The sequence below is a fragment of the Papio anubis genome, chromosome 14 (assembly GCF_008728515.1).
Source record: "Papio anubis isolate 15944 chromosome 14, Panubis1.0, whole genome shotgun sequence".
Taxonomy (NCBI): domain Eukaryota; kingdom Metazoa; phylum Chordata; class Mammalia; order Primates; family Cercopithecidae; genus Papio; species Papio anubis.
Genome location: NC_044989.1, coordinates 31767014 through 31782267, shown reverse-complemented (window position 1 = coordinate 31782267; position 15254 = coordinate 31767014). Strand labels below are relative to the sequence as shown.

General features: G+C 37.6%; 1 protein-coding gene across 3 annotated transcripts in view; it reads left to right on the top strand.

Moving 5' to 3' along the window:
• Positions 1–15254, top strand: part of MEMO1 (mediator of cell motility 1) — a 143785-nt gene that overhangs the window by 56979 nt on the left and 71552 nt on the right. For all 3 annotated transcript variants that reach the window (XM_003908479.5, XM_031655045.1, XM_017947414.3), the window contains one exon: positions 10003–10084. In XM_003908479.5, the coding sequence (XP_003908528.2) occupies positions 10003–10084 (82 nt within the window). The remainder of the gene's footprint in view (positions 1–10002; positions 10085–15254) is intronic.

Genomic DNA, 15254 nt, shown 5'->3' with positions numbered 1-15254 from the left:
TTGAAGTGAGTCTAAGAAACAAGGGAGTTACTTAAGGCTTCAAAGTAGCTTGGAGGTAAAGTTAATGTATTTCTAATTTATAGACTATATGATTTCTCAATTATGCTGAAAAATCTCTGGTATAAACCTTCCAGGAGTCCTGTTAGCTGCATTCATTGAGAATATAGCATATGCAAATAAACTCCTTTAAGGCAGTGGGCCTCACATTTGTTTGATTGTTTTTCTTTTTTGTTTTTTTTGAGACAGGGTCTCACTGCATATTTGACCTCCTGGGCTCAAGTGATCTTCCTGCCTCAGCCCTGGAGTAGCTGGTGCTACAGGCATGCACCACCACACCTGGCTAATTTTTGTATTTTTTTGTAGAGATGGGGTTTCACCATGTTGCCCAGGCAGGTTTTGAACTTCTGAGCTCAAGTGATCCTCTGTCTTTGGACTTTCAAAGTACTGGGATTACAGGCATGAGCCACTGCGCCCAGTGTCACATTTTAATGTGCAGCGGAGTTTCCTGCAGAGGTTGTTAAAAATTCCTGGTTGCAATCCCAGAGATTGTAGCAGCACATCTCTGAGATAAAACCTAGGGATCTTTCTTTCTTTTTTCCTTCTCTTCCCATCTCCCTCCCCCTTCCCCCCCCCCCCCCCCCAACTTTGAGACAGAGTTTCGCTGTTACTGCCCAGAGTGGAGTGCAATGGCATTATCTCGGCTTACTGAAACCTCCGCCTCCTGGGTTCAAGCGATTCTCCTGTCTCAGCCTCCCGAGTAGCTGAGATGACATGCGTGCACCACTATGCCCTGCTAATTGTATGTCTTTTTAGTAGAGACAGAGTTTCACCATGTTAGTCAGGCTGATTTTGAACTCCTGACTTCAGATGATCCACCTGCCTCGGCCTCCCAAAGTGCTGGGATTATAGGTATGAGCCACTGTGCCTGGCTGGGATCTTTCTTAAATAAACACATTACGTGATTCTGGTCTGTAGACTACTTTTTGACTGTTATAGGAGTAAGAATTATGATTTTTTTTTTTAAATTTAATTTTTACAAAAATAGAGACAAGGTCTTGGTATGTTAAACAGGGGTCTCACTATGTTGACCAGGCTGATCACGAATTTCTGGCTTCGAGTGATCCTCCCACCTCGGCCTTCCAAAGTGCTGGGATTATAGGCATGAGCCACAAAGCCTGGCCAAGAATTATGATTTCTGAAAGGATGAAAAGTCATACCCCATTAGTTAAAAAGATTTAAAGGCAGGAGCGTGTAAACATTTTCAGGATTGTGGATAATTTAAAATAACACCATAGTGCAGCACAATAAGCTTGGTGTTGAAATTGGTTTGTCTTCTATGAAGATTGGTAGATACTAGTTGTTCCCTCTGTGTTAGTGATAGATAACTTGTGGCTGGCAAGAAGACTCAACAATCATGTTGCTATACGTGTCCCAAGTAGCAAATAAGTCAAAATACCTTTGTCTTAGAATTTAAAATGGCTTTGATTTTAAGAAATCATAATATTTAACTTATTTTGAAATGCCAAATATCATTGAGGAGTGGGACGTTAGATTTTAATTCTATCAAATGGGAGCATGGGTTAAATGAGTTAATTTTTCAAAATATTATTTGGAGGAGAGTAGTGAGATTATGGCGAAATAGGCTTTGTCATGCATCATTTGGAATGGATGCGGTTTTGGATAACATTTTGAATATATGTATCAAAGTCTTATAGAGGGGCTGGGCATGGTGGCTCACACCTATAATCTCAGTACTTTGGGAGGCCAAGGCGGGCAAATCATTTGAGGTCAGGAGTTTGAGACCAGCCTGACCAACATGGTGAAACCCCATCTCTACTAAAAATACAAAAAATGAGCTGGACGTGGTGGCGCACTTCTGTAATCTCAGCTACTCGGGAGGCTGAGGCAGGAGAATCGCTTGAACTTGGGAGGCAGAGGTTGCAGTGAACCAAGGTCGTGCCTCTGCATTCCAGCTTGGGTGACAGAGTGAGACTGTGTCTCAAAAAAAGGGAAAAAAGAAATTTTATGAAAGTTCATACTGATTTACATAGTAAGTCCATTTCTGAGAATCTCAGAAGGAGATAATCATGGTTTTTTGTTTTTCTTTTGAGACGGAGTTTCACTCTATTCCCCAGGCTGGAGTGCAATGGCATGATCTCAGCTCACTGTAACCTCTGCCTCCTGGGTTCAAGTGATTCTCCTGCCTCAGCCTCCTGAGTAGCTGGGATTACAGATGTGTGACCACCACGCCCAGCGAATTTTGTAGTTTTAGTAGAGACAGGATTTCACCATCTTGGCCAGATTGGTCTTGAACTCCTGACCTCGTGATCTGCCCACGTTGGCCTCCCAAAGTGCTGGGATTACAGGTGTGAGACACCGTGCTGGCCAGAAATAATCTTAAATATGGAAAAAGCTTTATAAGTGTAGATATATATTACAGAATTGTTTCTAATAACTCAAAAATTGGAAACAACCCAATGATTTTATATTAATGTGTAAGGAAACAGTGATCCATTCACATTAGGAAATACTATTTAATCATACAGTGTCTTTGAAGAGTTTATAATACAGGGAAATGCTTACACTAGAATGTTATGTAAATAAAAGTAGGCTACAGAATTATATATCATCTTAAAGACTAGAAGGAAATTTGGAAAATATTAATTTTGGTGATTTTTAAAATAATTATGGGATTGTGGTTCCCCTCATCCATATTCCTCAAATTTTCTGTACTGAGCACGCTTTTTTTCTAATGAAAAAATAGCGAGCAAAAATAAATATTTTGATCTTAAAAATAGTTTAGATAAGATGCTATAATCAGATATTATAAAAGTATTTAGTGGCATTTGACAGAGCTAGGAAATTGATTTATAAACAGTGAATAGGGGTAGGAAGAGAGAATCCAAATCAATGGACTGTTACAGGAATCAGTGCCAAACCCATTTTCAGATGAGGTATTTGTAAATGATATGGAAGAAGTAGACTGTGAGCCTCCAAATTTGTAGCTCTTTTGGGTATGAAATGCCAATGGTATTGGTTTTAGCTCTATGAAAATTTTGAGACTATATATGAATGGACAGAAACGTAGTAAGTGATTTCCAGTTGGCCAAATCTAAGAGGTGGTTGGTACACACTAAAGATTATTTATTGGGATTGTTAATTGCCCTCTGCCATTGTGTTCTGAAGTACAGTAGCCAAAAATGTAAATAAATACTTAAAATGTTTACATAAATTAGTAGATAATAAGGAATCCAAGATATTTGGATTTGGCCTAACCTTTGAGGTTTATATCAAGGTGAACAATCAGTGTTTTTCACAGCATGATTTTATATTTTAATTTTAACTTTTAAAATTTGTTTTGATTTGATACAGCACTGCTCCGGATAGGTTTTGGATCAGACTTGCTGTGACAATTCTTGCACTCCCTAAAGTGCTGTACCAAGGGCATGCTATTTTCTGTGTGAGGAGCCCTATCAGATACATAAAAACAAACATCCCTTGAGATGTATCTAAAAATAGGATATGAATTTTGTAAAAAGCATAGCAATAAATTCCAAGTGTGTGATCATAGTAGGGCATTAGTAATGAGAGAAAGGATTTGGAGAAAGCTGCTGAAGTGTTACTTGTTTTTAAAATTAAATGAGGCTGGGCGCGGTGGGTTACATCTGTAATCCAAGCACGTCGGGATGCCGAGGTGGTTGGGTCACAAGGTCAAAAGTTCAATACCAGCTTAACCAAGATGATGAAACCTCATTTCTACTAAAGTACAAAAATTAGCCGGGTGCAGTGGCAGGCGCCTATAATCCTAGCTACTCGGGAGGCTGAGGCAGGAGAATAGCTTGAACCTGGGATGTGGAGGTTGCAGTGAGCCGAGATTGTGCCACTGCACTCTAGTCTGGGTGGCAGAGTGAGACTCCGTCTCAATAAAAATAAAAACTAAATGAGATTTTGTAATTGGTAAGGCTTCTCAGAAACACTTTTCATTGTAGTGAGAAACAGTGGTTCCCAAATGCTGATTTTTGATGAATTTTTCACTGTTCTGCATTGAAATTAAGAATATCAGAACATCATAGTGAGTGGAGTTTTCATAGTGGTAGTATATTTCATGAATTTTAAGATGTACGTTTTCCCACATTTTTTCATTTCTGAAATTGAGATATTGTTTTCCAGTCAGTGGCAACTTAAAATTGTCATTTGGAAAATAGTTGTCACTGCCTGTTCATATGTGAATTTGGTAGTTAATCCTACTGATATGACTGACTGCACAAAGTCACCCCATTGATGTTTCAGTCAACATACTAGTTAAATACCAGTTACAGAAGGTGTACCATCCCTGGGTTGTTTTCTGAAACCTTCTGTCACATCATTCAGTGATACCTTTTGGTAAGATCAAGAAAGGGACTGCATTGAGACGTGGGCAATATGTGTCAGCAGCTTGGAAGAGAGTCCCAAAGCAATAGAGAAACACTTTCAAAAAAATGTTGAATCATGAATTCTCTTAATGGTACAAAGGACGATACTACGGAAAAACAAGGATTACTGATGACTCTAAGTAAAAAGCAATTTAATGATCAGATTGTGAATGTTGAGGAAAATTTTAGGAATACCTTATTTATTTTGCTTTTGTATTTTTTATAAGCACAAGAGTTATATGATAATACTTGTCTGAATAAGTTTTTAAATAATTTTTTTTATTTCCATTATTTGATTTTCCTTTCCTGTCCTGTCCTTTCCTGTCCTGTCCTTTCCTGTCCTTTCCTTTCCTCCCCTCCCCTCCCCTCCCCTCCCCTCCCCTCCCCTGTGCCACTACTCCTGGCTAAATTTTGTATTTTTAGTAGAGACAGGGTTTTGGCGTGTCGGCCAGTCTGGTCTCAAACTGCTGACCTCAAATAATCTACCCGCTTCAGCTTCCCAAAATGCTGGGATTACAAGTGTGAGCCACTGCGCCCTCTTTTGAAATTTTTTTGGCCTATGAAAATCAGAGATCCAGGAACCACTGTTTAAAAAATTCTGGCTTATTCATCTTATTATTTATAGATTTCTCACTATAAATCAGTTTATTTCTTAGTTTGATTTGAGCATATTTCACAGAATGATTAATAATGAAATACTGGGTGCCAACAGCCTTACTTATATTTGGCTTTTTATGTGTTGCTTCTTGTTACCTTATACCCAACCATGTGGGATTGAGTTTATTGTGCTAATAGGCAGATATTACCTATAAAAGAATGGAAAAAGGTTGTGGCAGTTGGTCATTCTTTAACTTACATTTGTAGAACAGTTAGAGCAATACTGGAAGGCTCCCTTGTGGAGAAATGTTTCTCTTACCAGCTTGTCCTGGTATCTAAAATAGATATTTTCTTTATCTAGACCTTTGTTTTATCTCCAGAGGAAACTTTGTATACATATGGATTTGCAAATTTCATGACAACTATTGATCTAGATGGGTTGCTGGAGTATAGCCTCTAGGCCAGCAACATTGCTCAGCTGAGAAGCATGTCAGAAATGCAGAATCTCAGTCCTACTCTATAACTGTAGGATCAGAATCAGCATTTCAACAAGATTCTCAGGTGGTTCATACTCATATTAAGTTTGAAAAGAGTTTGTAGAACACATGACTTTTGTCAAGAGTAAGGAGGAGGAGCAGGCTAAACAGCGATAGAGAAGTATAGGAAACCAATTTGGCTTAGTTGATTAACTTATTTTAGAATGGTTCTGCTGATAGTTGCAAGAGTATTCTTGAAAAGCAGGTGTGTGTGTGTGTGTGCGCGCGCGCGCGCATTTAGTGTCTGGTTTTGTCACCATGCAAATAAACTTACTTGGAAAATATTCTTTGAGTCAAGTGGCATTCAAATAGAAGTGTTACTGAATTTCCTACAGCTCATTGTTTATTATTTATTTCTTGAGGAAATACCTCAGCTTAATTCTTTGGGAACCTACTTTTACTGTTTTATCGAAAAAAGTAAATGCCCATTTATCCCTCTTAAGGGCAGGATCACACAAACATTAAGTAGTTTTGCTAGGATTTAGCAATGCTTTTTCTTTTTCCATTTATCCTTGTTTCTTCAAATCCAGTGGTATTTGAAAACCAAAGCACATATTTCTACATCCTTCATGTATCAAGGATACCGTATTGCCAAGTATTGGCTAGTCTCTGTGAAAGAACTCAGATTCGCCTTTTTACTTGACACTTCATAGGTAATTAAGCAATCATATGTAATAAATAGGTCTGCTTAATTATCTTATTCAAAGATAAATGAGGTTGGTGGCAGTGGGGTGGATGAATTCAGGTGTATTTTCTTTGCTTTTATCTGTTTTTCACATTGGTTTTGTAAACTTCCTGTGTTGTGGACGTTTTTTGTATTTTTGGTAGAGATGGGTGTCACCATGTTGGCCAGGGTAGTCTTGAATTCCTGAGCTCAGGCGATCCGCCTGTGTCGGCCTCCCAAAGTGCTGGGATCACAGGCATGAGCCACCGCACCAGGCCCAGTATTGTTATCTTATTGGACCACTATGGAATATGCGGTTCATTGTTGACCGAAACTTCATTACGTGACTTGTGACTTGTTTTTCCTTAAGTTAATAATGAAATTACTTTGTATAAGTTTTTTGGTAACTGTTCTTAAATTCCGATTTTAAGATGAACTCCGTCGTTTAATCACTGAGTCAGACTTTTTTTTGTACTTTGGCAATTTACAGATTTACTTGACCTGTTTATGTGTAGCATTCTAAATATATACAGAAGGACTTCCAAAATCAGTAGATGCTTAATTTCAGTGCATGTTATTGAAATACAAATTTTTAAAAAAGGAATAAATACCATTTCATACCTAGATTGACAAAAATGAAAAATCCTGACAGTATCAAATATTGGCAAGGATGTAGAGGAATGGGAACCTTTAACTATTGCTTGTGTTAGCATTGATGAAATACAATTAAAACCAAAATCAGCTTGCCCCAGAAAACATCTCTTCAAAGGCAGAAGAAAAAGGAAACAATTTCAGTTTTGAATAAGTATTAAACCAGAATGACATGTGTATCACAAACAATCTGATAAAAGATTGCAAAGACCAAAAGAATGCTCACCCTTACATATAGCGAAGTAGATGCAACCCATTACATAAATGTTCTCAAGATAAATAGTAAATAGTGTTCAAGTAACAGGACATGATACCATCATTTGTCACACATAGTTTATCCTAAATTCACTTGGTAGTTTGAGCAAACTTGTGTGTGAATGAATTGGCTTTTTCTAAAGGAAAAATGAACTCATATCTTTATGACAGGATGTAATTTTACAACTTGGAACTAGATGGCCTGCCAAAGTTAGGCACCCTGTCCTCCCACAGAAACTGGGAGATAAGGGTGCCATCTCTCTTGATGATCTCATTTGAAAGAGATGGCTATAAGGTTCTTGAGAAAGGCAGTTTTGGGCTGCTGGCTAGCTTTTACAAAGATTTACATACATCTCTAAGCAGGCAGAGAAAGAATTTACGAAGTTTTGAAAGAAAATCCTCTAAGTAAAAGGGATGGGGGAGTACAGGTAGATTTAGGCCTCCTATTTTAAATTTTCATTTGCCTGTATACTGATGGATAAGTTGATCCAGCTACCTTAGTGGGCAACTTAGCAATGTTGTAGTCGGATTGAAGAAGAGTACACCCTCTGATTTAGCACTTTTACTTTTAGAGAAACTATTAACACGTGTTCATAGGATACTTGTAGCAGTATGTATTAATAGTGAAATATTGCCAACAACCAAAATATTTGTAAGTAGGAAAGTGAATAAATTTTGCTATACTCATATAGTGTAATACTATACAGCTTTGCAAATGAATGATTTAGGGCGGCATCTGTCAACGTAAGTAATTTTCAAAAACAATGTTGAATTACTAAAGCAAGTTGCAGAAGAAGGATATGTACAATATATTGATACAACATTTGAAAACATGTAGAACAATACCATGTATTGTTTATTGATACATATACAGTGAAAGTAGAATAGAATGATAAACATCAAAATCAGGAAGTGGTTACCTCTAAGGAGGGAGGTATACAAAGGGATCAGCAAGAGATCCATTTATTTCTTTTTTTTTTTTTTTTTTGAGACTGAGTCTGGCTCTGTCGCCCAGGCTGGAGTGCAGTGGCCAGATCTCAGCTCACTGCAAGCTTCGCCTCCCGGGTTTACGCCATTCTCCTGCCTCAGCCTCCGGAGTAGCTGGGACCACAGGCGCCCGCCACCTCGCCCGGCTAGTTTTTTGTATTTTTTAGTAGAGACGGGGTTTCACCGTGTTAGCCAGGATGGTCTCGATCTCCTGACCTTGTGATCCGCCCGTCTCAGCCTCCCAAAGTGCTGGGATTACAGGCTTGAGCCACCGCGCCCGGCAAGATCTATTTATTTCTTAACCAAGGAAAATCTTAAGTAAATAAGGTAGAATGTTAAGATTTAATTTATTTAGGCAGTGGGTATGTGTGTGTTTGTTATATTATTACCTAGATTCTTTTGTAATGTTTAAATATTTAATGATTAAAAGTTTTAAAAGAAAGAATGGATGGCAAACGGTGGAAGGAAGTGAGGACATCTCTTCAAGAAAATTTGTTGTAAAGGGAACCAACAAAATGGAGAGGTAGTTGAAGGGAAATCAGTGTTAGTATGACACATTTGCATGCTAATAATAATCAAGTAAAAAGGGAAGAATTGGTATAGGAGACCTATAATAGTTATGGGAGCAGAATCCTTGAGAAAGAAAAAAGTAATGGGGTCCAGTACAGAAATACTGTTTGACTCTTGATAGGAACAAAGACAATTTGTTGGAATAGGAGGGAAAGCAGAATAAGTGGTGGGAAGATGAAGTAGTTATCTTCTGAATTTAGGGTGGCCAACATCCAGGTTTGCTTGTGATTTAGCAGTTTCTCAGAATGCAGGACTTCCAGTGCTAAAACTGGGAAAGTCTTGGGCCAACTTCTGATTGTTTTTCCTTGACAAAATGAAAACCATCAATTATCTTCTGGAAGTGATAAGGGGATGAAGGAAGTATTGAGGCTTAAGGTGAAGAGAGAAGCTATGAGTTAATTCTTTAAAAGATAGGAGAGCAGATTCACTACGTTAATGTGATAGGATTTCTGAGCATTTCGGGGGTCTGCTGAAATTTATGGTTATTTTAAAGTTTATATGGTTGTATTTCTCTTCAGTCTCGTTCAGCTATTTGGGTAAAAGTACTGAGTTAAGTGGAAAGTTGGTTTTAAACTATGTTTTGACTGTGATGGAGGGAGAAAGGAGCAGAGGAATGAGGCCACAGGGAAGGAAATGATTGTGTTGATGGATTTTTGAGTCTCAGGCTAGGTAAGAAGTAAAGAGAGACGAAGGAGAGTGGAAAAATTTGTAGGGTCTGTTGGAGTTAACAGGTTTCTGGTAGTGAATTGGAAAGATCTGTATAGTATATTGAATAAAGAAGCTGAGATGCTTGAAATTGAGATTTTTAAGGTAGGGTAGTTACTGGTTATCAATTTCATTGTGAGAATAGGAGACTGGAGTGGGATGGAAGAAAAGATCAATAGTAAATACACATACCTCAAAAAGATCATCTTCTGTGGATGTCATTTCAGTGATTAATCTGTAGAGCAGATTTTGGTGCTCTATAACATATTCAATTATTTCCTCTTCAGGTACTGAGAGTCTTCTGCTTCCTGTTTTATTTTGTTTAAATATTGCCTCAACTTGTAAATCATGTTGTATTGCTCTGAAATGAAGACAGCTCTAAATAAGTAAATCGATAAAAGCAAATTTTGTTTAGTCAGAATTTGGCCTTTTCGTATGGCTTGTTAGAGACTGTGCAGTTGGTAAATTCAAACATTAACGACCCCACTAACATAATAGCTTAATGATCCTATTGCTCATTAAGCTAGTATAGTCCCACGTAAATTCAGTGAGGGCTTTATGCCATGTATGGTTATCTGTAGTACATTGCTTTGCTGACTCTAATTTTGTCTTTGTCTTTTTATAGGACCGCAGCTGAATGCACAGCTAGAAGGTTGGCTTTCTCAAGTACAGTCTACAAAAAGACCTGCTAGAGCCATTATTGCACCGTAAGTCTTTGGTTTTTGTTTTTGTTTTGTTTTGTTTTGTTTTGTTTTTTGAGAAGGAGTCTCCCTCCGTCGCCCAGGCTGAAGTACAGTGGCACGATCTCGGCTCACTGCAACCTCCGCCTCCAGGGTTCAAGCGACTCTCCTGCCTCAGCCTCCTGAGCAGCTGGGACTACAGGCCTGTGCCACCACACCTGGCCAATTTTTGTATTTTTAGTAGAGACGGGGTTTTACCATGTTGGCCAGGCTGGTCTTAAACTGCTGACCTCAAATGATCCACCCGCCTCATTCTCTCTCACGCCTGGCCTGCACTGTAAGTTTTAAGAGTCTACTTAAAATCTTTTTTGTATGTTTTAGTAAATGAGTATCTACAGATTGAACTAAAAATTAAAAACTAAAGTCTATATTGAGCTGAAGAAATTGTATTCAGTAATTTTCACAATTCTTGTGGGTTTTCACTGTAACAAGGATAAAAGAATTGGCTACTTTGGCTGGGTGTGGTGGCTCATGCCTGTAATTCCAGCACTTTGGGAGGCCAAGGTGGGAGGATTGCTTGAGGCCAGGAGTTTGAGACCAGCCTGGGCAACATGGTGAGACTCCATCTCTACTAAAAATACAAAAATTAGCTGGGTGTGATAGTATGCTTATAGTCCCAGCTAAGCTATGGGGGGTGGCGGTGGCGGGGTTCTGAGGTGGAGGGATCGCTTAATCCTGGGAGGCAGAGGTTGTGGTGAGCCAGATCATGCCATTGCACTCCAGCCTGGGTGACAGAGTGAAACACTATCTCAAAAAAAAGAAAAAAAAAAAGAAGAATTGGCTACTTTAGTTCCTCAGATGCAGTAATTTCAAAATGTATTTTTGATAATAAAACTGACTTTTAAAGAAAAGGGTGTTTTGCATTAGGTAAACTTGCCAATTTCGGTAGTCATTGCTGTAAATGAATAAGTTCTGTTTTAAATATTAAAGAGATCTAATTTAATCCCGATGATTTTAAATTTATAATGAAAAAGATATATTAAACATAGTATGGTGCAACATGGAATAGCAACTTGATTTTTGAGGAGGGGTAGATTGTATCTTTTTTTAATTGAGAAAATCTGATTATTTTGTCTTTCGATTTTAGAGTTTGCTTTTTAGAACTGCAAGCTAGCACATACACAGTTAATGATGTGTGTCTATGTATGAATTCAGCTAATTTTGATTTGGTTTCCAGAGCTAACCTTCACAACATACTGTTTGAAACACATGGTAACATTTTTTCTGAGAAGAGTGAAGGTTTACTCTGTGCCATTTATCTCATAGCATGTTGTTTGTGACTTCTATTGGGTTAAGGTGCGTGCCCTGATAAATAGTAAATAGTGATGACAATATGTAATAGCCATTTTTAATCAATATCAGAATTAAATGAGTAAATAGTAAATACACATAAATAGCCTACTATTAATGGTAGCATTTTATATACCAAATGTTTTGTTAAATGCCTTATTTGTATATCTAATTTGATCTCATTTAATGGGTGCAGGAGCCTGACTCCTACTTCCAAGCTATGTGACATGCAACTTTTTTATCCGTTGGGACTTCGGCTCCTCACTGGTAAAGGTGGAATAATAATAGTATTTCCTTAACGCTTTTAACACCAGATTAAATGAACTAATCTTTATAAAACTTATAGCAAATGACTTACTACTATTTATTTAGTCATTTACATACCAGGCTAAAGGCCAAGTGCTCTTCTTTGTGCTGCTTTTTGAGTAAATCAAAATTGCTACTCTTGTGGTACTAGCATTTTGGTACTAGGGAAGACAGGCAGCAAACAAATATATTCTGTGTCAGGTGCTGATGGGTGCTAAGAAGAAAAATAAAGCAGATAGAGGATTGAGAGTGACAGTATGGGTAGGGAGTTACTGTTTTATATAGGATTAGTAAGAAAAGGACTCCCTGGTAAGGCAACATTTCAGTCTGAATGATGTGAGAGAGCAAGCTGTGCAGATACCTGGGGGAAGAGGGTTTCAGGTTGAAGAACAGTGAGCACAAAGGCTCTGGGGCAAGAGTATGTTCAGTGTGTTTGAGGAGAAGCAAGGAGGCCTGTGCAGCTGGAGTGGCAGTACAAGGGGAAGAGTGGTAGATGAGATAGGCAGCAGAGGGCTAGATCATGAAGAGGCTTTGTGGTCATAAGGACTTTGGTTTTTGTTCTAGTGATATGGCAAGTCATGACAAGTTTTGAGCAGTAGAATGACATGATCTGACTTAGGTTTGAAAAGGATTACTCTTGCTGCTGTATGGATATTATAGTGTGTGGGAACAGGGAGTCCAGTTTAGGAGGCTTATTTTACAATTATAGTTACAGAAAAGAGATGACACAGTGGCTTGGACTGTGGAATTGAGGCAGAGATGATGAGAAGTAGTGTATTCTGGATATGTTTTAAAGATTGGACCAACAAGATAGAAGAAGAGTCAAGAATGACACTTGGTTAGGGGCAGTGGCTCACACCTGTAATCCCAACACTTTGAGAGGCCTAAGCAGGAGGATTGCTTGAGGCCAGGAGTTTGAGATCAGCCTGCGCAACAAAGCAACACTCCATCTCTACAAAAATTAGCTGGATGTGGTGGGATGCAACTGTAGTCCTAGCCACTTGGTAGATTGAGGCAGGAGGATCCCTTGAGCCCAGGAGTTTGAGGCTACAGTGAGCTATGGTCTGTTTGTACCACTGTACTCCCGCTTTGGCGACAGTGAGATACCCTGTGTTTAAATATATTTTTAAAGACATGGTTTAAAATATCATGACTGAATGATTCTTAAATTTTGTCCCTAGAAGGATGGAATTACCTTTTTACTGATAAGAGGAAGACAAGTGGAAGTATGGAGTAGATTTTGAAGTGTTCATATAGAATCTAGGTTTTTGGTTTTGATCTTGTTAATGTTGAAGTGCTTATTAGATGTCCAAATGGAGATTTAGAATGGGCAGCTGGCTATATGAATCTAGAGTACAAAGAAGAGGCACCAGATTTGAGATAGAAATAAGGGCTTTGTTAGTATATATCATCATAGAGGGTATGGGAATAAAATAAAGATAAACAGGAGAAGAGTTTCAAGGACTAGGCCCTTGGACAAGCCACCTTTTTAGGTGTGAGGGAGGAAAAAGTGATCAGTTGTATCAAATGCTGCCAGTGAGGACTGGGGATTGATAATTGGATTTGGCAATGTGGAAATTACTGGTGACCTTAAGAGGAAAAGTTTCTTTTCTTGGGTGGTGGAAAATGAAAGTGTTATTGGAGTAGGTTCAGGAAAGAATGAGAGGTGAGGGCGATGAAGACGTAAGTATAGATAGTTTTTTGAGGAATTTTGCTGTAAAACAGAGAAATAGGATAGTATCTCTATGGTAAGGAGGATTTTTATTTCATTTGCGAGATTTTAAAGTGTTTGTATATGAAGTGATTCAGTAGGGGAAGAAAAATTGATGCAGGGTTAAGAGGGGACATTTACCTAAGTGAGATCCTTAATTAGGTGAGAAACAATGGGTTAATAATAATTTCTTTATAATAAGTCACAAGAGACATTTTATTCTCATTTCATCAATTTGCTGGTATTTGACTATTTTGGTATGCTACCTTTCCAGTTAAAACTTGTTCTAAATTTGGGAGCTGAGTTGAATCAACATATAATTAAGTTGAGGTTAGTCTTCATATAAAAGTTGCCAGACTTGTTTCCTTCTTGTAATTAATTTTAAATTGGAATCATTGGGAGTGACCTGGGAAATGGAATGTTTTAGCCTAAATTACAAATATGTTGATTTCCAAGTTACCCCAGATTTTAAAATGGATATTTGAAAATAGTTTTGGCTTTGGTGTGTTTCTGTTACATACTGACTTTGTATACAATGTATAATAAATGTTATAATAAACATATAAACATATAAAAACATATATAAATATAAACATATATAAATGTGCATTCATAGGCAATTTCTATTTTGTTAACATAGGAAGACTTTAAGTATAGCCAAGTTTTATCTTATATGGTTTCCAGAAGTAATTATTTTCCTTTCCAAGGTTACTTTTTTTTTGAGGTAGAAAACAAATATTTCATTGTTACTGGGTGCAGTGGCTCATGTTTGTAATCCCAGCACTTTGGGAGCCCGAGGTGGGAAGATCACTTGAGCTCAGGAGTTTGAGACTAGCCTGGGCAACATGGTGAAACCCCCTCTACAAAAAATACAAAAATTAGCTGGGTGTGGTGGCATGTGCTCAGCTACTCCAGAAGCTGAGATGGGAGGATTGCTTGAGCCCATGAGATTGGGGCTGCACTGAGCTGAGATCGCACCACTGCACTCCAGCCTGGGTGATGGGAGTGAGACCGTGTCTCAAAAAAAAAAAAAAAAAAAAAAGAAATTATTGTTGTATGGCATGAAAGGGTCTTATGCTATATAGTAATTAGAAAAATCACATTAATCAAAAACTTACTTTAAGTTTTATAAATATTAGCTCTCTAGTACTTGATTTTCTTAGTTTTTTTATCTTTATAGGCATAAATCATATCATGGAAACCTTAAATAAACTCAGAACCTGGATATAGTTGTAACTAATTAGGCTGTGTGAAAATGGCAAGTTTTTGAAAGTGCTTAAAAATATTGTTCATTTTTATATTGATATAGATTAAATAGAATAAATATCATTAAAGAATAAATATTGACAGAACTGTTGTTCTGTCTTAATGAATTCTAATCTATGTGACATAAGGCAGGCACATTTGGAGGATTTAAAAGAAATTAATTTGATTAGAAATGTACTGTGGTTGTCAGAACTACCTTACCTTGATGTGTAGGAGACAGTATGTGTCCCAGGGATATGTGTTGAAATGATCTCGAGCTAAAAGTCTGAAAAGCCTTTCTACATGACTTCCAGATATCTTCAAACCAATCTTCTTGCTTGTCTTGCACTATACAGAAATATGTCAGCAACCCCTAGAATGAAGTTGTACAGATATGCATCTTTTAAGAAACTTATTGAATATAAAAAATAATCAAATAATTGGTTAACATGATGAATTTTTTTTTTTACTATAAAACAGGTACTTTGAATATTGAAGCCACTGTTATACATTTAAAATACTTGATATTAGTTAACCTAGAAAGAGTTTGACTTGATATTAGTTAACCTAGTAGGAGTAGAATGG